This window comes from Euleptes europaea, chromosome 19 (genome assembly GCF_029931775.1).
Source record: "Euleptes europaea isolate rEulEur1 chromosome 19, rEulEur1.hap1, whole genome shotgun sequence".
NCBI lineage: Eukaryota > Metazoa > Chordata > Lepidosauria > Squamata > Sphaerodactylidae > Euleptes > Euleptes europaea.
In genome coordinates this window covers 31,395,057-31,418,127 of record NC_079330.1, presented here as the reverse complement: position 1 = coordinate 31,418,127, position 23,071 = coordinate 31,395,057, and the positions used below count along the sequence as shown (strand labels likewise).

Below are 23,071 nucleotides of genomic sequence, written 5' to 3'. Positions count from 1 at the left end.
TAAAGGGTGGGGGGATCTCTCAGACCATGACTTTGAGGCTCTTGGGCTCCTACAGCAGCATCCCCTGTATCCATCCTTCCATAAACCCAGCCTTGACAGATTATCTTTGGCTTCAGGAGCCCCTCCAAACATTTTGGAGCCAGCTTTATTTGTCAGCTTTCAAGGTTTAATATTTTAATGGCCATATTCTATAATTATTGCTACGAAAAGAAAACCCCTAATCCTAAACTCTTCTTGTCATATTTTAAAAGCTATAACAAAAGCATTGTAGTATATAAATTAATATGAGGTGACCCTTCTTGTTGTCATAACAAAAAGCTAACCTCTTTTTTTCACCTAAATAAGTTCTACTGAGGATCGATCACCAAGAGACTCTACAGTAAATGACTGCTAAAAATGCTAGGTGAAATTCTTAGGCTCCATGGTGCCCTGGCGCCTGGGATTTGTCAAGCTCTGCCATAAAACTTTAGCTTGTTGCTTGGAGATGATCCTTAATGGATATTCCCCAGACAGCCACTGCCAGTCAGAGCAGACAGCATGTAAGTCAGCTCTCACCAAGAACTTGGTGAGAGCTGACTTACATGCTGTCTGCTCTGACTGGCAGTGGCTGTCTGGGAAAGCAAGGAAAAGTCTCTAGACGCTTGTTGTTTGTTTAACTGAAGATGCCGAGGATTGAACCTGGGACTGTCTACATGCAAAGCATGTGCTTGGCTATTGAGCCATGCTCCCTCCCCTTGTATACCTACATGTGTAAAGAGAAGCATATATTTACATGTGAATGTATGTCAGTAGAAGCACACATTTCTATCTCTCCTTTCCATTAGTAAATGCATGTTCAAAGCATCTTGTGTTCAATTTAACAAAACAGTGCAAAACCAGAAAGGAAACTCAATCATCCAGTGTCATTAAAGAAGCAGCAGCACTGTAGATAAAATTATCCACAAACTAGGACAACAGTGAATATGTAAAACAGTTCTCACAGTAAGGAAGGGTGAAGGGCATTCCACAGCCATGGTGCCACAGCAGAAAATACCCTTTCCCTGGTTGCCAACTGCCTAACCTCCAAAGAAGCAGGACCCCATCTGATCATCTTAACATAGTGGCGGATTAATATTTAGTGAATGAGGCTCCTTTACAGGTTGAAAAATTAGGAGTGTAGTCCCTGAGCCGCTGAACATTTCCACCTGTATCATCTGCCATTTCAGCATGGGGCTGAGTGGAGCAGAGTGACCTGAGGCACGGCTCATTTGTTTCACTTTTCTGTCCAAATTGCCTCTCCCATTCTTCTGCTTCAGTGATGCCTTGGGTGCTATTTTGTTTTGGGGTGTTTTTTTTTTGCTACCTCTCCAGAAGAATCTTCCCCATGTGTTTAATATCAAAATAAAACAATCAGTAATTAAAATAACCTTCCAGCAATAAATCAGTTTTGCAGCAGTACATTATAAAAATAATCAGCATAGAAATAAAAATCTAACAGCAGAAAATCAAGGCATAGTCTGGACCCCCTTCCCCCAAAAAAAGTCAGGTTGAAAAAACTTATACGTGACCATAACAGAGATGGAAAACCTAAAATGATTAAAGGGAGGGCTAATCTTCATATAAAAGCCTGTGCAGCTGTAAAATGCCAGAAGAGCAGGCATCAGGCTGAACTTCCAGAGGGAAATGTATTCCACTGATGTAGTTCCATTGCGGGAAAAGCTCCCCGCAATTGACAGATGTCTCATAGAAACATAGAGCTGGAAGGGATCTAAAGGGTCATCTAGTCCAACTCCCTGCACAACACAGGAAATTCACAACTACCTTCCCTCCCCCCCCACCATGACCCCTGAAGTATGCCCAGAGAAAATCAACAAACCTCCAGGATCCCTGGCAAATCTGGCCTGGCAGGAAATTCCTTCCTGACCCCAAAGTGGCGATCGGCATTACCCTGGGCATGTAAGAAAGGGCCATGAGAGCCAAGCTCTGACTTATCCCTTCCTGCCCTTCCTCATGATCTTCCTGAGTTCACAGAATCAGCATTGCTGTCAGATGGCCGTCTAGCCTCTGCTTAAAAACTTCCAAAGAAGGAGAGCTTACCACCTCCCGAGGAAGCCTGTTCCACTGAGGAACCACTGTGTCGGGAATTTCTTCCTAATGTTTAGCCAAAACTCTTTTGATTTAATTTCAACCCGTTGGTTTAGGTCCAACTTATCAACATAGCAGTCTCTTGTTTGTCTTTCTGATGGGCACTCGAGGAAAAGTTGTCTTTGAGAGTGATCACTGGAATGGATCACTCTTGAGTCGAGAAGTTACAAGACCATGTGTAGAAAGGACTTCACAACTGCAGCCTCCTTCTGCTTGCAGGAATCTCCGGATTATCAATGGCTGCTGAATCTCCCCGCCGCCCGAGCCGATGTACCGGAGGAGTGGTGGTTCGCCCACAGGCTGTCACGTAAGTGTTTGTGGCATTGTTGACAGACTTCTGTGTGGGCCACTTGGGGTTGTAAGTGAAAGATGACCCATGAGGATGTTCCTGTGCCACAGAGATGTGGGTGCATTTGAGATTGGCTGAGTGCCTTTCTATGTTTTTTCCCCATTTTCTGTTATCTTTCAGGCAGTGGTATGTTGCATAGGTGCAAACACATGAAAGCAACTTGGAAAGGACATATTAAAAAAAGCCACATGTATGTGTAGGAATTTTGTCTGTTTCTTGGAACAGAACAGAGTCCAGCCTGTATCATTAGTTCCATGTGAATTTGTACCACAAGTCTTGGGAAATGCTCTACTGTGCCCTTTCAAATCCTCTGCAAATGTGTGTTCTGAGGACTGACAGGCCCATAACAAAGATCTTACATCCTTACAGGCCCAGCAATGTTGCAATTAGCACAAAACCTTTGTATGTTATTGTTGCATGTTATAGTCTTCATATGGGATTTGTCTTAATGCCCACATGATCATGTGCCCTATGCAGGTGGAGACTAGCCGTTGTAACTTATAGGGAGATTTCCCAGTGGACAGCTGCCTCCAATGGCCACTGGTAGCTGTGAGCAAGCAGATCCAACTGTGTAGTAGCTCTGCAGGGGCCACTCAGCCCAGATCTGTCCAGCGCTGCCTGTAATGGGTGCCAGCACCCCTGGTGGGTGCTGCTGGCAGGGTCTGGACTGAGTGGCCCCTGCAGAGCTGGCTTGTAGATACTCTGTGGATCTCTCAGCCTGGCTTGTTCCTGGGACGTTTTAACATCCTGGCCCTGTCCTGCCCACATATAGGGGTTTTGCAATAGTCAAAGCAGTTTTTTAGTCACTGCTCTTGATCTCTATTGAGTTGAAAGTTGAGGAATTCTAATTTTGGGGGTTTCTTTTGCAAAACACACCACTGAGGGGTTTTTTTCCTGTTCTTTCTGGGGCTGCTTTGCTGTATGACACTGTAACCCTTTATCACAACACAAATCTGCAACCTTATCTTTAGATTCTGTTACACAGTTTCCTAAAATTTAAAGTTGGCTTAAAATAGAATAATTTCTAAATTGTGCATTTGTATTTGAAACTAAGATCTTACAACAAAACCTCTTGCCTTTTAAATTTTGAATGCTTGCCAGGTTCAGCATGTTCCAAAACCTATTGTGTGTTTATGAAAAAACAAACCTATGTGGTTTGTTCTGTTCCTGTGAGAAAACCTAATTTTAAGTCTGTGTGAGTCTGCTTGCATTAGTCTCCAGCAATCTGTTTTGAGCTTAAAAGCCCAGCCCACTCCAATATGACAAAAAATGAGTTAGGCCAGAGAGGAGCAGACCGGGGGGGGGGGGGGATCAGTTCTCAGTGGCTCTTACTGAACCCTGTGGAGAAAAATTAGCAGGTTACAAACTGGGGCACAGAGGAAGCGATATGGGGGCCCTTGGGAAAGGTTTGGTCTTTATAGGGGCTACCAACAATACCCCTTTCTCCCCATTAAATTTAATGGCTGCTGTTCCTGTGAAGAATTTGGCCTTTCTTTGGGGAGGGGGGAGCTGTCCACAAGTTCTGACAGTGGCTAGCCTGAACATCACCACCAGAGTCTACATGGGTGCACATGTACGTGTTTCTCTGTAATATGCACACTTTTCCTCCATGAGCACATTCCTGCCTATCATATCGACAAGCATTTTTCTGATTATTTTAAAGGTTCTCTTTAACATGTTGTCAGAGAAGTAGTTGCATAGTTCCTGCATGTGAATTGTCATGTGTAAAGCTTTTTTTGGAACTGTTGTATTTCCCCCCCCCCCAAACATGTTTTGGGAGCTCTTGAGACAAAGCAGGAGATTCAATTATTTCATTTACATAAGAAAGGCCATGTTGGATCAGACAAGGCCCATCAAGTCCAGCTGTCTGTTCACACAGTGGCCAACCAGGTGCCTCTAGGAAGCCCAAAACAAGACGACTGCAGCAGCATTATCCTGCCTGTGTTCCACAGCACCTAATACAATAGGCACGCTCGTGTGATCCTGGAGAGAATAGGTATGCATCATAACTAGTATCCATTTTGACTAGTAGCCATGGATAGCCTTCTCCTCCATGAACATGCCCACTCCCCTCTTAAAACCTTCCAAGTTGGCAGCCATCACCACATCCTGGGGCAGGGAGTTCCACAATTTAACTATGTGTTGTGTGAAGAAATACTTCCTTTTATCAGTTTTGAATCTCTCACCTTCCAGCTTCAGCAGATGACCCCATGTTCTAGTATTATGAGAGAGAGAGAAAATATTCTCCCTGTCCACTCTCTCCATACCATGCATAATTTTATAGACCTCTATCATGTTTCCCCTTAACTGCCTTCTTTCCAAGCTTAACAGTCCTAAGTGTTTGAACCGCTCCTCATAGGGCAGGCTGAGAGATCCACAGAGTTTCTGCCCCTAAGCCATAGGCTTCTGAGGTGACAAATAATGAAGATGCAGTTGTCAGCACAAACCCATCATAAGAATTACCATATTTTAAAACAATCTAGCAGTACATCAGAAGAATCTGTTACCAATAAACCCATCAAAGCAGAATAAAAACTGTTAAGAGTCAGCGTCCAAGTGGAGGGATTCACTTGCTCCAGAGCACAATTAATCAAGTTGCTTAGTAAATAAGCAATTTGCTGTGAGGTTCTAAGCCCATTGATTTCCATGGACTTAGAACGGTGGAACTCTGCTTAGGATTCCACAATTAATATAGAACCTGAATACAAGATGATCAGATACGTGTGTATGTGTGTGTGTGGGGGGGGTAGTATTCCTTAAGCGAAAAGTTATTACAGAAATGGCCCTCTTTCTGATAGTCATCCATCTCACTTCTCAAGATGTGGGGGTGCATTCAGCAATGGACCTTGGCATATGATATGAGTTCTTTGATAGGCACATCTGGCAGACAGTAGTCCTTTAGGGGTACAAATCTAATAAACATGTTATAGTTTTACATGTATGTAAAGTCACTGAGGAGTCTCAACTGGCTACCATGTCTTAATGCATGTATACTCAGTAACTCAGTCTTGACTTGCATGGAATCAGGTGTGCCTTGGTTTGTCAGAAGGCTACTGTATACCTCAGCTTGTGCGTGTACCTGGTTCTATGGATGTTCATGGCTGTTTGCCATGTGAAGATTTCAATCACGCAGTTTTTAGACTTAGTACAATCCTATGCAAAGGGACTCTAGTCTAAACCCAATGTACATAAATGGGCTTAGACTGGAATAACTCTGCACAGGATTGAGCTGATACTGTAGTCCTTTTCTGAACAGGACCTCCTCCCTCTGACATTCTGCAGTATCAGTTGTACTTAAACTCAGTGACAGTATTTATAGCCCCTTTCATGTCCTTTCTCTGCTTTAGGGAACAGTCCTATATGGAAAGTGTTGTTACGTTTCTACAAGATGTTGTTCCTCAGGTAAGTGCCTACTCTTCATCAAGCAGACTCGTGTGGTTTGTTTTTAAAATGTCTTTGCTGCCTTAGTCCTTTGGCAGGGGTGCACCGTGGTGGAGATAGAAAGTGCTGTCAAGTCACAGCTGACTTATGGCGACCCCACGGGGTTTTCAAGGCAAGAAATGTTCAGAAGTGGTTGGCCATTGCCTGCCTCTGTGTGGGGTTGAGAGTTCTGAGTTATGTAAAATCAATGTAAATTGGAATAGTTGTAAAACTGGTGGTGACAATAAAAAGCACTATCCTTCTGTTTGTAACTGTATTACAGATTGGTAGTGTTGTATGGTCTGAATTGTTTGGGTAACATGAAACCTTTCTGATATCTGTTGTCTGTGCTTACAAAAAGCATCATCTTTTTGCATTATGATCTTTGGTGTTTTGGAATATTGTCTTTCAGGCTTACAGTGTTACACCCCCAACAGAGGAAAAAGAGAAGATCGTGTGGGTCAGATTTGAAAATGCGGACTTGAATGGTATGGCTGTTCTCCTCATCCCTGCCCCAATTCTGTGTTATTGGCATCATTGTCAGAAGGTCTGAAATACTGGGTGTCTTGGCATTCTTTTTTCCCATAACCTAAATTGGAATGCCCATCAAAAAGCAGTGTCCAACAAAATTAAACCTGGGGTTGGTGCTATTGTCAACTTTTTCCATACCAAAGGTGGCAAATATATTCCAGGGGCTATTCAAGTTTTCAATCTAAAAATTATTCCAATTGTTCTTTTTGGTATTCCCATTTGGATAACTATTGTCAATGAATCTATAGATCATCCATTGCTTCAGTTTTTACGAAAACTCTTAAATGCCCCTCGAGGTGTTCCTGGCGTTACCCTTCTCTCCGAGTTTGGCCAAATGTCGCTCGAAGCTAGGGCATGGATGGCTGCCTTTAAGCTATAACTTAAGCTGCGCTTTAGTACTGAGGGGCTCCTAGCTTCTCTGAAGCATGACCCTTTTAAATTTTCTTAGCAAAAAATCTTAGATGAGCAATTGTCATTGCTGGGCTTCTCGCAGGATATGTTATTAGATCTTGGGAAAATGGAAGCTTTCACCAAAATTAAAAAGCTCATTAAAGAGCTTGATTATAACAGCACTACTTTTTGTGCTCGACGTGTTTGTTCATCGCAGTTCTTTGGAATACCACCACCATGTGATTTGCCTGCTTATAATTATTTGACAACTCCTCATCTTTCTAGAGCCTTCTGTTTAGCTAGACTGAATGCTAACCCCTCTATGGTTATGCAGGGCAGAATTCTGAATATACCATACCCAGGCAGGACCTGTCCTTCCTCTTCTGGCTCTATTGATTCATTAGCTCATGCCCTCTTAGAATGCCGTTTTTATGAGGAACTTCGATCATATTATATCTCTCTCCTTTTAACATAAATCTAATGCCTCTGTGTCTGACATAATGCCTTTTTTTTACTAAGTGACAGGGATCCCAATGCTACATTGTCAGTGGCAAGATTTGTTTCAGTCCTTATATCCCTCAAACATTAGATATATGCTGCTCAAGATCAATGGATCAAAGAGCTTCTAAGGGATAAAGGAAAGGAAATACTGGGTGAGGGGTAGAGGCAACACTTTCAGTACATATTTTGTTGTCAGAGACAAATAATTCCTTTGCTCCCTTTGGATGGAACACTTCTTGTTACCGTGGCAGCCGTGAAGATGCTAGAGCCAGCAGGTGTTTTCTAGATAGCTATGCTACTATGGCAAGCCACTAAATGTGTCCGAGAATTCCTAAGAAGGGATTGGATGGCGGCAAGAGAAGGCCGGGTCCCACTCAACTGGCTTGTTGCTGTAGAAGCCAGTCTCCTCTGCATGTGTCTGAGTTGCTGTATCTGGCCAAGGATCCATCTGGACTAGCACAGCATTCTGTTTCCTCTAGTGGTGATCCTGGTGTTTCCAGGAAGCCAACAAGAAGGGTACCCCTCAATCTTAATATTCCAGTCATGAGTAATATCCCACAAAGTTTCAGTAATGCCTATTAGGTCAACTTGAAGCCCTAATACAGGAAGGGGATTTTGACCTAATAGGCATTACTTAAACTTGGAATATTAAGATTGAGGGGTACAACTTGTTTAAAAGGGATAAACAGATAAGGAAGGGGGGAGGAGTAGCTTTATATGTCAAAGATGTGTACACTTGTGAAGAAGTACATGAATCTGAGCATGGTAGTGCAGTCGAGACTCTATGGGTAAGGAGTAAGAAATAATAGTGGAGTAAGAAATAATAGTGATATTATGGTAGGGGCCTGCTATCGACCACCAAACCAGGTAGAGGACTTGGATGGGACACTCCTAGACCAGATCACAAATTTCTCAAAGAGACGGGACATGGTGGTCATGGGAGACCTGGATATCTGTTGGAAGTCCAACTCTGCTAAAAATGCAAGATCCAATAAATTCCTGACTTGTCTTTCTGACAACTTCCTATTCCAGAAAGTCGACAGGGTAACAAGGGGATCTGCTATCTTAGACTTGATTCTCACCAACAGGGAAGAACTGGTTGATGAGGTTAAAGTAGTAGGCACCCTGGGTAGTAGTGACCATGTAATCTTGGAATTTACAATCTTGAGGAAAGGAAAAACTGTATGAAGTCAGACATATAGGTTGGACTTTAGGAAAGCAAATTTTAACAAACTTAAACTTTTGCTAGGTAGAATTGCATGGTCAGAAATACTTAAGGAGAAGGGAGTTCAAGAAGGGTGGGAGTTTCTTAAAAATGAAATACTGAAGGCGCAATCACAAACCATTTCTATGAGAAGGAAAAATGGGAGGAGCCTAAAGAGGCCAGGGTGGCTCCATAAACAGCTTTTTAAACAGTTGAGAAATAAAAAAGACTCCTTTAGGAAGTGGAAGGAGGGCCTTATAACCAAAGCGGAATACAAACAAATAACTAGTGCTTGTAGGGAGAGTGTTAGGAAAGCTAAAGTTCAGTATGAACTTAGGCTAGCGAGAGATGGTAAACACAACAAAAAAGGGTTCTTTTCCTATGTACAGAGTAAGAACAAGGACAAGCCCATTGTGGGGACCGGAAAGTGAAATTGTTACAGGAGATGAAGAGAGAGCAGAACTGCTCAATTCCTACTTTTCCTCAGTCTTTTCTCGTGAGGGAAGTGGTGCTCAACATAGCATAAATAGAACATATGACAAGGGAAGGGAGTTGCAGCCTTGGATTGGCATTGGGCTAGTGCACAAACACCTAGTTTCTTTGAATGAAACAAAGTCCTCAGGGCCAGATGAATTGCATCCAAGGGTACTCAAAGAACGTGCAGATGTAATTTCTGAGCCTCTTACTATTATTTTTGAGAAGTCTAGAAGAACAGGTGAGGCCAGAAGGCTGGAGGCAGGCAAATGTTGTCCCCATCTTCAAGAAGGGGAAAAAGGAGGATTCGGGTAACTACAGACCCATCAGCTTGACTTCTATACTGGGAAAGGTTTTTGAACAAATCATCAAACAGTCAGTCCTTGAGCATTTAGAAAGGATGGATCAGATTACTAAGAGCCAGCACGGGTTTCTCAAGAACAAGTCATGTCAGACTAATCTCCTTTTTTGAGAAAGTTACTACCTTGCTGGATCAGCGGAATGCTGTAGACATAGTTTATCTAGATTTCAGTAAGGCTTTTGATAAGGTTCCCCATAATATTCTTGTTGACAAATTGGGAAAATGTGGTTTAGACCCTGTTACTGTTAGGTGGATCTGTAATTGGTTGACAGATCGCACCCAAAGAGTGCTTGTTAATGGTTCCTCATCCACTTGGAGAGGAGTGACTAGTGGATTGCCTCAGGGCCCTGTGTTGTTCAACATCTTTATAAATGATTTGCATGAAGGAATAGAGGGGATGCTTATTAAATTTGCAGATGATACTAAATTGGGAGGGGTAGCAAATATGGTAGAGGACAGAGCCAGGATACAGGATGATCTTGACAGGCTGGAGAATTGGGCTAAAACCAATAAAATGCATTTCAACAGAGATAAATGTAAAGTTCTGCATTTAGGTAGGAAAAATCAAATGCATAATTATAGGATGGGGGAGACTTGTCTTAGCAGTAGTGTGTGTGAAAAGGATCTTGGGGTCTTAGTAGACCAAACGCTGAACGTGAGTCAGCAGTGTGATGCGGTAGCTAAAAAGGCAAATGCAATCTTGGGCTGCATCAACAGAAGTATAATGTCTAGATCATGTGATGGTATCGCTTTACTCTGCTCTGGTTAGACCTTACCTAGAGTTTTGTGTTCAGTTTTGGGCACCACAATTTAAAAAAGATGTAGATAAGCTGGAACGTGTCCAGAGGAGGGCAATAAAGATGGTGAGGGGTCTGGAGACCAAGTCCTATGAGGAAAGGTTGAGAAAGCTGGGTATGTTTAGCCTGAAGGGGAGAAGACTGAGAGGGGACATGATAACCATCTTCAAGTACTTGAAGGGCTGTCATATAGAGGAGGGTGCTGAGTTGTTTTTCTGTTGCCTCAGAAGGTCGAAACAGAACCAGTGGGTTGAAATTAAATCAAAAGAGTTTCCATCTAGACATTAGGAAGAATTTCCTAACAGTTAGAGCGGTTCCTCAGTGGAACAGGCTTCCTCGGGAGGTGGTAAGTGCTCCTTCCCTGGAGGTTATTAAGAAGAGGCTAGATGGCCATCTGCCAGCAATGCTGATTCTATTACCGTAGGCAGTTCATGAGAGGCAGTTTATGAGAGGGAGGGCATCTTGGCCATCTTCTGGGCATGGAGTAGGGGTCACTGGGCGTGTGGCGGGGAGGTAGTTTTGAAATTCCTGCATTGTGCAGGGGGTTGGACTTGATGACCCTGGTGGTCCCTTCCAACTCTATGATTCTGTGATTCTATTCTATGATTCTAAGGTATAAAGATGGCAACTCTGCCCTGTGTGCCTCCGAGCAAACTGGTATTCGGAGGGAGACTGCCTTTGAACACACAGGTTTCACTAAAAACATAAGAAGTGGCTCATGGAATCAGACTGAAGACTTTCAGTTACAATATCTTGTTTCCCATAGTGGCCAGTCAGTGTGACTGTTGTTGTCCTGGTATGTGTGTCCCCAGAAAATCAGGAAATACCAGTACATATCTATTTTTGGAGCAGGTGGTCAGGCAAACATTTACTTTCACCCGATGTTGAACATTCACTATAATACATGTATGTATGTTGTGATAACTATCAGCAACATGAATATTGACATCAAGAGGCCCTGAGGGAAATGTCAGAAGTTCTGGGTATTTATCAGTAGAGTAAACTTGACCCAAGTCAAAGCCAGCTTGAAGGCCTTCTGTAAATATCTACAAGTCAGCCGCATTTACAGTTGGTGTTGGTTCCATTGTGCCACATTTAAATACCTACAACAATGAGACAAATGTGTCTGTCTTGGCTTCTTATGGCCCAGAGTTAGAAGCAATTGTCATAACTCACCAAGTTTTGGTACTTACCATAAATCTAGTTTAAGCTCCCCTGAAGAAGAAGAGGTGGTTTTTATATGCCGACTTTCTCTACCATTTAAGGAAGAATCACACCAGCTTACAAGCACCTTCCCCTCCCCACAACAGACACCCTGTGAGGTAGGTGGGGCTGAGAGAGCTCTAACAGAGCTGTGACTGGCCTAAGGTCACCCAGCTGGCTTCATGTGTAGAAGTGGGGAAACAAATCCAGTTCACCAAATTAGCCTCCGCCGCTCATGTGGAGGAGTGGGGAATCAAACCCAGTTCTCCAGATTAGAGTCCACTGCTCTTAACCACTACTCCACGCTGAGTGTCAGAATGCAGCCCCTGCTGAAAGCCTCCCTCCTTCAAACTTCATCTGCCACTGAGGAGGCCATCAAGGGAGGGCAGGAAGCAGCCGTGGTGCCTGGATCCAGATCCAGCTCAGAGGCCCCTCCCCAAGGAACCTTTTTGTTCCCTAATTCCTTTTGTGTCCAGAAAGGACCTGTCCTTGCTCTGCTGGCTCTATTGATTCATTAGCTCATGCCCTTTTGGAATGCCACTTTTATAAGGAACTTAGCTCATGTTATATCTCTCCCCTTTTAATATATAAATCTAATGCCTCTGTGTCTGACATAATGCCTTTTTAATTAAGTGACAAGGATCCCAACGCTACATTGTCAGTGGTAAGATTTATTTCAGTCCTTATATCCCTCAAATATTAGATTTAAAATTGATCAATGGATCAAGTAGTTTCTAAGGGATAAAGGAAAGGATTCCTTCTGTGGAAGCCAGTTGTCTGAAAGGCAGAATAAAAATCATGAGCCGTAATTAATGAACGAGTTATTAATCTGTCTAGAATTTTAATTTTATTTCCGCATACGTCACTTGTTATAGTTTTATCGGGCAGCGAAACTTGCATTAGAAACTGATCAGTACAAAAAAGGAAGAAGAGCTTACCCAGGCAATAAAAACAGTCCTTAAAAACTGTTTTGTTTCCAGGATCATTAATTTTCAAGCAGGCGAATTAAAAAAAATGTTAAAATGATTCTATAGTAGAGGAAAATTGAAATGTGATTGTTCTGATACCGACAAGTGTGATTACAATTTTGATAAATATAATGTATGGTATTTGATCGATGACAAATGATATTTGAGTGTATGACACCACCTTATGGTGGCACCATTGGATTATTTACTCTGAGTGCCGCCGGTTCTCCAAGTTCCCAAGCAGAGAGCACTCCTTCCTTGCATTTTTCTTTTCCTTTTAGCTGTGGCATTGAAGCTTGGACCTTCTGTGCCCAAAGAATTTGCTCTAAAAAAAAAGCCAAACTCTCAGCATTTAAGATAACCTCAGGAGGAGACTCTTTATCCTTCTCCCCCCATGTTCATACTTTTTTGATGATTATAGATAGCAACATTTGCCCTGCTTTGGTACTCCATTACGGTGACTTCTGACTTCTTGGTTTTCTTCTTAACCTTTTAGATACGTCAAGAAACATGGAGCTGCATGAGATACACAGCGCTGGGAATGAGCCACCTTTGCTGCTAATGATTGGCTACAGTGACGGGATGCAGATATGGAGTATACCTGTAAGCACCTTTGTTAGCTGGAGAATGCACGCGTTCTTCTGGATGCCCTGGTTCTGTTGGCTACAGCTTGGATTATAGCAGAGGAAAGTACGATGGAAAGTGGGGGGCCCAGTCCTAGGTGAAAGAGAGGAGCCCTGCTTTTTTGGAGTTGTTTGGTGGAGGCAATTTGATTGAATTAGATATGAGGAGAGGGAGCCAGTGAGAACACAGCTGCAGAGTTTGAGTGAGAGCACGGAGAAAGGTTTTAGCAATAGGCACAGTCTCCTTCATGCACGGAACTTCTTTCCATGTAACCTGGAAAGAAATCTTGGTATTAAGGTATATTTGCACATGAACACATGAAGCTGCCTTATGCTGAATCAGACCCTTGTTGCATCGAAGTCAGTATTGTCTACTCAGATTAACAGTGGCTCTCCAGGGTCTCAGGCAGAGGTCTTTACCATCACCTACTGCTTATGAAACCATCAACCAGTGTGAGAGCCAGAATGGTGTAGTGGTTAGAGTGCTGGACTAGGATCTGGGAGAACCAGGTTCGAGTCCCCACTCTGCCATGGAAGCTCACTGGGTGACCTTGGGCCAGTCACGCACACTCAGCCTAAGCTACCTCTCAGGGTTGTTGTGAGGATAAAATGTAGCGAGGAGAATGATGTAAGCCACCTTTGGTCTCCATTGGGGAGAAAGGTGGGGTATAAATGAAGTAAATAAATCAACGGTGTGCAGCAGCAGTGGTTGGAAAAAAGGAGGGCAAATTCAATTCATTCTAGTTAATTATTACCAAGAATGGGGCTGACTATAAAGCATCCAGTGTCAAAATGCTGTTGCGTACATTCATGAAAAGATTGCATTTGGGATACTGCTTATGTCTCTAGTCACCCAGTCTTGAAAACAGTCTTAGTTGGAAAAGTGCTATCCTTTCCTTTTATTTCAAGCTCATCTGACTAAAGATCTTGAGCGCGACATACATAAGATAAAAACAACATTTACAACATTATAGAATGTTAAAATATTATAAACATAAAATAAAAGCTATATAAAATACTATATAACTTTAAAATCTTAGGATTCATAAATCATTTTAAAATTACAAATATAACAATAAATAAATAGCTTTATAGGGATAGCAGTTTAAACAGTATGTTGATAACATCTCTGTTTAGCACATAATTTAACTTTATCGTGACTTTAAAGACAGTACTATTGCCAAATATTTGGCGACACCTCTAGTTATTTCTGGGTCCGAGTCTCCCATCAGTAATGAAACCACCCAGAGGTCAGCAGGAAGATGATGTCTTGATAGAATAGGAGCAAGCCAGAGGACCCTGGGTACAGACCATTGATCACAAAATAATAGAAGGTGATCTATTGTCTCAATTGCTCCTGATGCACAAGCATATAGCCTATTCGAGAATGGAGTTTTAAAGTGCTGTCAAGGCACAGCTAATTTATGGCAACCCTGTAGGGTTTTCAAGAGACGTTTGGAGGTGGTTTGCCGTTGCCTGCCTCCGTGTGGGCTGAGAGAGTTCTGAGAGAACTGTGACTGGCCCAAGGTCACCCAGCAGGCTTCATGTGGAGGAGCAGGGAATCAAACCCGGTTCTGATTAGAGTCTGCCGCTCTTAACCACTACACCATGCTGGTTCCGCAAGCAGTCTTAGGGCAGGATAAAATTGGAAAAAGCGTTCACTGCTGCAAGGTGCAGTGACAACTACTGGCTTGAAAAGGGAGACTTAGCAAATAGGTCTGTATTTTCTGTTTAGCCATTACGGCTAATAGCCATTTTCCACATTCAGGGGAATGGATCCGTAGTCTGAACCAGCACGGCTGCTCTTGTGTTTTTCTTACTTTTGGGTAATATTGTATGCATCCCTAAGGACCAGAATACATAGATGTGATCCTGGTGATCTGTGTTTCAGTTCCAAAAGTCTAGTTCAGCTGCAAAAAGCAGCCGGGGGTGGGGGCTTGATATGGGTTGGGGTAGGGGGTATTATGTCTCCAATCTGGTTCCTGTCTTCTCTGCCCCCGGGCTTACAGAAACTTGTGGGGAGCCATTTTCTGTTGGAAAAACAACACCAAGGAAGGAGGCCTGTTTCACCTGTACTGCCGCCCCGATCTCTGCCCTTCCCAGTGTGCTTGGCTGGGGTGGGGGTGGGGGAATGGACCTTAGTTGTATTTATAACCCTAAGGAGGCAGAATATAAAATATTTCACCATTCTTCAGAGATGCTTCAGATGAAAGACTAATCCTTGTACCAAAGTGTGAGGTGAACATGGAGAAAGGCTGTGCATATTTTTTAAATTTAAAAAGCCCAACTAATTGTTACTCTGGGATCTGGGTCATAATGCTAGCAGCTTATTTTTCAATCGTCTTGGCTGAGTGTGTGTCCCTTCACTGGCCTGTTTCTGCCAAAGGTGAGGATGAGTTTGGAAAGCTGCCACCCAGCATGCTGTAATGGGAGGCGTAACATTATCTGGCCTAATTTTACTTGCTGGATTTGTGTCCCATCCTCTGAGTAGTTCAGAGCGACTACTACTCCTTTTCCTCCTCCTCCTTGTTATTGTTATTATTATTGATTTATTTGACTTCTACCCCACCTATTCCCAACCAAGATCGGGCTCAAGGCAGCTAGTGTAGTTTCCTGAAATTCTTGTGAAGTACAATTGGCTTAATGAGAAAGGGACCGGGTTTAGATATTGGGGTCCTTGTTGCCCTTTTCATAGTGGGGAAGGAAACAAGAGCCAGGGTGGCACCATAGCTAGGGCTGGGGTCCAGGGCTCAGTCCCCACTCAGCTATGAAACTTATTGTGTGAGCCCTACCTGGCCACTCTGTCAGCGTGGCGAGTAGTTAAGAGCGACGGACTGTAATCTGGAGAACTGGGTTTAATTCCCCACTCCTCCACATGAGCCGCAGACTCTAATCTGGTGAACATGAAGCCTGCTAGGTGACCTTAGGCCAGTCACAGTTCTCTCAGAACTCTCTCAGCCCCACCAACCTCACAAGATATCTGTTTTTGATCAGTTACAAATCCGGGGGGGGGGGGGAGGATCTAACAGGATGGTTAAGATCGAGGCTAAAAAACCATGCTGCATGCTTTTAAACACTGCAAGGGGGGGAGAGAGACTCAGCTGCGAGGCCAAATGTTGGCAAAATAACCTTGTGCGTGGCTTGAGACAGTCTTTTAAAGGCCAGAGCATGCTGTCTTGGTTCGAGAATTACAGAGCCAAAAATGCAAATGAAAGTAAGAATGTTGGGGGTCGCCATGGTGTAGTGGTTAAGAGCAGTGGACTAATCTGGAGAACCAGGTTTGATTCCCCACTCCTCCGCATGAGAGGTGTATTCTAATCTGGTGAATCAGGTTGGTTTCCCCACTCCTCCGCATGAAGCCAGCTGGGTGACCTTGGACTAGTCACAGTTCCTTCTGAACTCTCTCAGCCTCACCTACATCATAAGGTGTCTGTTGTAGGGAGAGAAAGGGAAGGTGATTGTAAACCGTTTCGAGACTCCTTAAAGGTAGAGAAAACTGGGGTATAAAAACCAACTCTTCTTCTTCTTACAGGTTTGTTTGTGAGGATAAGATAGCAAGGGAGAATTATATATAGTGCTTGGAAACTCACTATGCAAACAAGGTCATGAGTAATCTAGCCAATCCTGCATGCAAATGCTCATGTGATTTGCCCAATGTAGATCATATTTTTATCCCAGCCTTCCTCCAGTGAGCCTAAGGTTGCAGGTGATGTTCCATTCCATTCCATAAACCTTTAATGGCATAGACATTATGACAAATATCACAAACAGAAAGCATACATCTTAAAATCGGTACGATAAGATCAAAACTGAGAACCATAAATATCAAAGATTTTAAGATTTTGGATTTTCATCACTTCAACCAAAAACTTGGCTACGTCCACAGTGATCTCTGGAGTTACATCATTCATTAAGAATTGGCATTTTACTTTATTAGGCAAGTGGGACCCCTGAAATTCCATATCCAAAAGTCGTTGCTTGATAATTTTAAAGATGTGGGCCTCAGAAGATAGATCTAGATGGTCAAGAGAGACTCCAATTGATCTTATTTTGGTCAGAATCATGTTGTCCCAGGAAGTATTGTGGAGTTCCTTTAACAGTAAAGATAAAAGGGAGCCTGCTCCGTTCTAAAATGTAATTTGATCCAGTAGCGAATAGTTGATAACCAAGCCTTGGTTTCGCACAGACTTTGGCCAAGTTCAGAGGTGGTTGACAAAATAAGATACACAACAAGGAAAACCCAAAATTTGTCTAAAATTAACTTGGAGCACTTCTAGGTCGCGATTAAAGGCGTTTATCCAAATAGGGATGCCGTACAGAATCTGGGGTAAAATTTTAGAGTTAAAAACCTTATCTGCGGCAGGGACGTATTGGTTGCCCTTACAGAAAAAAAAGGACTTCAGTTGGCTTAAAGATATTTTCCCAAGTTTGATGGTTCTAATTCTATGCACTGCCCATTTAAGGTTACAATTAAAGGTCATACCCAGGTATTTGAAACTCTTTACTTGTTGGATTTTGGCCTTTCCAATACGCCAGCTAGAGGGCAACCACTTCTTCGAGAAAACAAGAACATCGGACTTTGAGTAATTTATTTTGAGAAGGTTCAGCTGACAGTATTTCTCAAATGCTATTAAATAGCGCTTGAGTCCAATTTTAGAGTAAGATAGGATGACAGTGTCATCAGCATATAAAAGGATGGGAACTGGTTTACCACCTAATTTTGGAGGGTGTCCGTTGATAGAGTTTAAGGAATGGGCCAAGTCTGACAAAAACAGGTTAAAAAGAAGGGCAGCGAGAATGCAACCTTGCTTCACACCATTGTTCAATGTAATTTTATCGGTGAGGCCTCCACAAGAAGAAAATCTAACTTGGTTCGTTGTAGAAGAGTGCAATTTCTTTAGAAGGAATAGGAGGCGAGGATCGATACCTAGTTTAGACAGTTTGGCCCAAAGAATGTCTCTACAGATCGAGTCAAATGCAGACTTTAAGTCAATGAAAGAGACATATAGTTTCTTGCTGCCCAATTTCATGTACTTTTCTGCAAGAGTGGTGAATACTAAACAGTGATCCAGAGTCGTTTTATTTTTGGAAAATCCAATTTGCTCAAGTCGACGATGGAGTTATCTTTTACCCATCTTGAGAGACGCTGTTCCAGGTGCTTCGTGTACATTTTGCCTAAGATTGATAAGAGGCTGATGGGACGAAAATTTTCAGGCAGGGATGGGTCGCCCTTCTTATAAATTGGAATTATGATTGAGTTGAGCCAGGAATTTGGTAAAATACCGTATAAGTCAATGGATGTAAATAGTTTGGCAAGGAGTGGGGCCCACCATGTGATGGTCATCCCTTCCCATTTATTGACAGGCATATTGGGTACTTGGTCATGGCATAGTTTGCACGATGTCAGGTGCATCTGCTCCCAAGACCCTTCTGCACAAAGAATGTTACCGTGAACCTGAATTTTTTTGAATAGGAGCTTAATAGTTTTCCAGAAGCCACCCAAGGAACTCGGTGTTTTAACTTGGGTTTCCCAAAGTCTAAGCTGAGAACTGTCTCCTTTATGGCATGGTGGAAATGGTGAGAACTCTGAAGGGTCTCCACACTCTTCTAACATTTTATTTGCAGAGATCAGGAGCACAGGCTGAGGTTGTCCACATCACCTACAATCCGATCCTTACTAGAAATACCGGGGAATGAACCTGGGACCTCCTACATGCCAATCAGACGCTCTATCACTGAGCCACAGTCCCTCCTATATGGGATTCAATTACCAGGTGTTGAGGACTGTGAGGACCCAGCTGTACGGGAACCACAGCCTGGAAAAAGTGAAGGACCCGCTCGATTGACCAGGGAAGAAGACCAGGCTCTCGGTATTTGGACCAATCCAGAAGCTTCATACGGCCAGTCAATTGCAAGGGCTTACACCGCACACCTGTTCCCTTCTGTGCCTTGGCTAGGGGTCTGAACACACAGCCCGAGCAAGTCAACAGGTTGAGTCCAAGCCTCCTGCAAGGCTCCCAGTTCAAGTCCCAGAACCCCCAAGAGTGGCAAGCAACAAGAGACGGTGTAAATTAGACACCACTTTTTGCTGTGGGCATTCAGATGCCTGCAGTTGAACAAGACATGCCAGACAAGGTGGACCAGGGGTCTGATCAAGCAGGGTCCCATTTGTGACCTTAACAGAATTCTAGGCACCGCCTGGGCCATGCAGTCCGTGGCCATTTGGCCTCATAATCAACGTCTTGCACAACCCCCCCCCAACCAATTGTAAATTGCCTCGCTTCAGGCAGCAAGGTTTCCCATTCAATCAAAATTAAAAACAGAAACCCTTGTGAAATACGGGCAGGTTTGATGTAGCTCTCTAAGTCCACGACCTCTTCTGTACAGTGTACAATGAACGGTTTGGCTCATTAGCCCTGTGCATGCATTCCAACTGTGCATTTGATCAATGTGCGTAGAAGGGGAGTGGGTATGAGCACACTGGCTTTGCCCCGATGTGGTCACTGGATTGTGAGCGCGGCATCCAGGCCAAGGGGGACTGTGTGTGTAAAGGTACCACACCATCCTTGCGACTGGGAATTCTGCTTTTCGAATCTTCCTGGAGATAGCACCATTGCATATACTCATGGACACCATGCTTATGAGCCGGTGCTTGCTGAGAGGCAGGGGGCAGGTCTGGCACGCTTGTGCCTGTTTCAGCTCTGTGTGCATTGATGAAATGTGCGAACAGCTCATATGCAGAGGGCTATGAATAAAAAGTCTTCAAGGAGCCCCCAAACGCAGTATTTTTAGCTATATCATTGAATTCCAGATGTAATGCTTGTTACGAGGAACTGCTGTTCATACAGAGTTGGGACGAAGGACATGAAATAAGCAAATGATTAAGAAACGAGTGGAACGTTGTGCCTGAATTTGTCCTCTTGGAAAGGGTGGGGTAGTCTTGAAAGAAAAGGCCATCTGCTGCCAAACCTGTCGTCCCAGGGAATGAACACTAGGTGGCGGTAAGATACTGAGCTAAAAGATGGAAACTGTGGCTGTCTTTACCGCAGCAACTTTCTAAAGATCGCCCGGACAAAGGAAGGAGATAGACTCAAATCATGCTACATTTTCTTTGTCATGAGATGACATTCCCTGAATCCTTTTCAGACTTTCTACCTTCCCATGTTGACCTGTCTTGCTAAGGGACCCCTGCGTGGGGCAGAGGTTTCTGGGGAGTATTTGAAAGTGCGTGCACACACAGGGCATTGACTGGACCTGCGGGGCCCCGTAATCTCCCTGTATAGACTGAGAGCATCCCAGAGTGCACCCACCATTTTCCTGCCGCTTTCAAGATACCCCCAGGGCTTCCTGAAATATATGAGGGAAGTATTGTCCTTTTTGGCAAGTCACCTGAATCTTCAACGGTGTGATGCCACTTCCTTACGAGAGCAATCCCTTAGTTTTCTATATTTAGAGATCTTAGAGGGTTGGGTTTTTTTTTTCCCAGAAAGAGCCCCCGAAGTGCCAGCACTCTAACAGCGAGCACAAAAGCCTCACATTAAAGCAAACTTTTATCTGTAGTGTTGTGCTTTCATTCTCCATTCACCCGGACACCTATTCAGCACTTAATAACTAACGTGCTCCAGGCAACCCGGTTTGTGTCTTGAGTGATTATGAACTGTTTATGACAGTTCCTAAGCCGACACCCTCCATAATGGTGTTACACAAACTTGGAAACACTTCTCGCCCCTTCCTCTCTGACGGTGTGTCTCTCTCCAGTCTGAGTGGTTTTGCATTAAGTCCCCTCAGAGTAAGATCTTTCGGCTGCAGAAGTGTTACTTGCAAATGGAATATCCCATTTAGATTTGCTTCAAAGGGTTCCAGTAACAGTCGGGTTGCAATAACAGCTTGGGGGATTTTTTTTTTTTTTAAGTGTGGCATGTTAATCTATGATGCACAAGAAGCTGTTGACTCCAACTGCCTTTCCTTCATCGTTTTTTTTTTCCTTTGAAAGGGTAGGTGGGAAGGTTAAAAGCCATGTTTTTTTTAAAAAATTGCATGACTGTGGAATGGAATCAAAGAAGTGGTGCAGAGTCTGGCTTGTGAGTTGTGTAATGTGGGACTTCAGGGGAATAGAATCTGTATCTGGAAGATGCTGTCGTAACAACAACTGATCATTTGGAACAGTTTACTACTTAAAGCCAGTTTCCAAGCATTTGTTCAAGATGACCGTATCTTATATGTTAGAAATGAGTGTTCACTGATTTTTGAAAAATTGTCATTATTACATTGTACAGAAGAGGTCGTGGACTTAAGAGAGCTACATCAAACCTGCCCGTATTTCACAAGGGTTTCTGTTTTTAATTTTGATTGAATGGGAAACCTTGCTGCCTGAAGCGAGGCAATTTACAATTGGTTGGGGGGTTGTGCAAGACGTTGATTATGAGGCCAAATGGCCACGGACTGCATGGCCCAGGCGGTGCCTAGAATTCTGTTAAGGTCACAAATGGGACCCTGCTTGATCAGACCCCTGGTCCACCTTATTTGGCATGTCTTGTTCAACTGCAGGCATCTGAATGCCCACAGCAAAAAGTGGTGTCTAATTTACACCGTCTCTTGTTGCTTGCCACTCTTGGGGGTTCTGGGACTTGAACTGGGAGCCTTGCAGGAGGCTTGGACTCAACCTGTTGACTTGCTCGGGCTGTGTGTTCAGACCCCTAGCCAAGGCACAGAAGGGAACGGGTGTGCGGTGTAAGCCCTTGCAATTGACTGGCCGTATGAAGCTTCTGGATTGGTCCAAATACCGAGAGCCTGGTCTTCTTCCTTGGTCAATCGAGCGAGTCCTTCACTTTTTCCAGGCTGTGGTTCCCATTCAGCTGGGTCCTCACAGTCCTCAACACCTGGTAATTGAATCCCATGTAGGAGGGACTGTGGCTCAGTGATAGAGCATCTGATTGGCATGTAGGAGGTCCCAGGTTCATTTCCCGGTATTTCTAGTAAGGATCGGGTTGTGGGTGATGTGGACAATCTCAGCCTGTGCTCCTGGAAAGTTACTGCCATTCTAAGTAGAAAACACTGACTTCAATGAAACAATAGTTTGATTCAGTATAAGGCAGCTTCTTGTGTTAATGTAATTATAATACTCAGCCATTGGTTTAGGTACTGCAGCTAGTAGATGTTTAGACCACTTCTCCATTATGATGCCTGATCTGAACTGGGGGCCACGGCCGATGTTGTGCTGGTAAATTCCCTAAGCAAAGCCTTCCTTAGCCTGTTTTGAGCCTCCCACCATTCAGTGTCTGAGTTCTAGAACTAAGTAAGGAATTGTCTATCCGTATCAGTTTTAGGAAGGTTTTGTGCAGTTCGTTATAATGTGGTCTTCAGTAATGACCCACCTGGTCAGTCTGGCTAGGAGTAGCTTTGAAAGTGTTGAAGCTGGAAGGAGGGCAGAGCTGGAATTGAAATATAGTGAAGAAGTGTAACCAAAATACAGCCTCATACATATGAATTGCTGTTTCAAGTCTTAGAAATAGCTATGTGTGTGTTTCTCTCTGTTCTCCTCCAAAGGCTTTGCATGCTCAGTCTCTCACTTACAGATGACCGGATGTTGGTTCCTTAGCTGTGCTCATCCTCTGCATAAATGGATTTTTGAAATAACCAAAGAAACAGTCATCTTTTTAAAATGAAGGCTTTTCTGGCTCCCAACTTCTGGTTTGAATATTTAGAGTTTTACATCTACCAGTAGTTGGTTTATGTAAACATGTATATATTTAAGGCTTTAGCAGTGTGTTGGGATTCTCTTAACTCCAGCCCTACTTTAACAATGGTTTAAGGGATATATTGACATAGACATTATCTGAGATTAAGAAAACATACAAAACATTTCTGAGCTTTCATAATTGAAAGCCAGCATGGTATAGTGGTTAGAATGCCAGATAAGGATCTGGGAGAACCAGATTCAAATCCACACTCTGCCATGGAAACTTGCTGGGTGACCTTGGGGCTGTCTGACCTCTCAGGGTTGTTGGGGGATAGCGTGAAGGAGGGGAGAACCCTGTCATGAACTGATTGTGTCCCCGTAAGGGAGAAAAGTGGGGTATAAATAAGAGTACTTCACATGCTTTATCTCAGCTACTTCCCATCAACA

At 43.5% G+C, this 23,071-nt stretch overlaps 1 protein-coding gene across 1 annotated transcript in view; it reads left to right on the top strand.

The window, feature by feature from the left end:
- BCAS3 (BCAS3 microtubule associated cell migration factor) overlaps nt 1-23,071 on the top strand; it is a 698,169-nt gene that overhangs the window by 4,502 nt on the left and 670,596 nt on the right. The window contains exons 2-5 of the mRNA XM_056864967.1: nt 2,344-2,431; nt 5,821-5,875; nt 6,306-6,381; nt 12,819-12,925. Coding sequence (XP_056720945.1) covers nt 2,361-2,431; nt 5,821-5,875; nt 6,306-6,381; nt 12,819-12,925 — 309 coding nt within the window. The 5' untranslated portion in view covers nt 2,344-2,360. The remainder of the gene's footprint in view (nt 1-2,343; nt 2,432-5,820; nt 5,876-6,305; nt 6,382-12,818; nt 12,926-23,071) is intronic.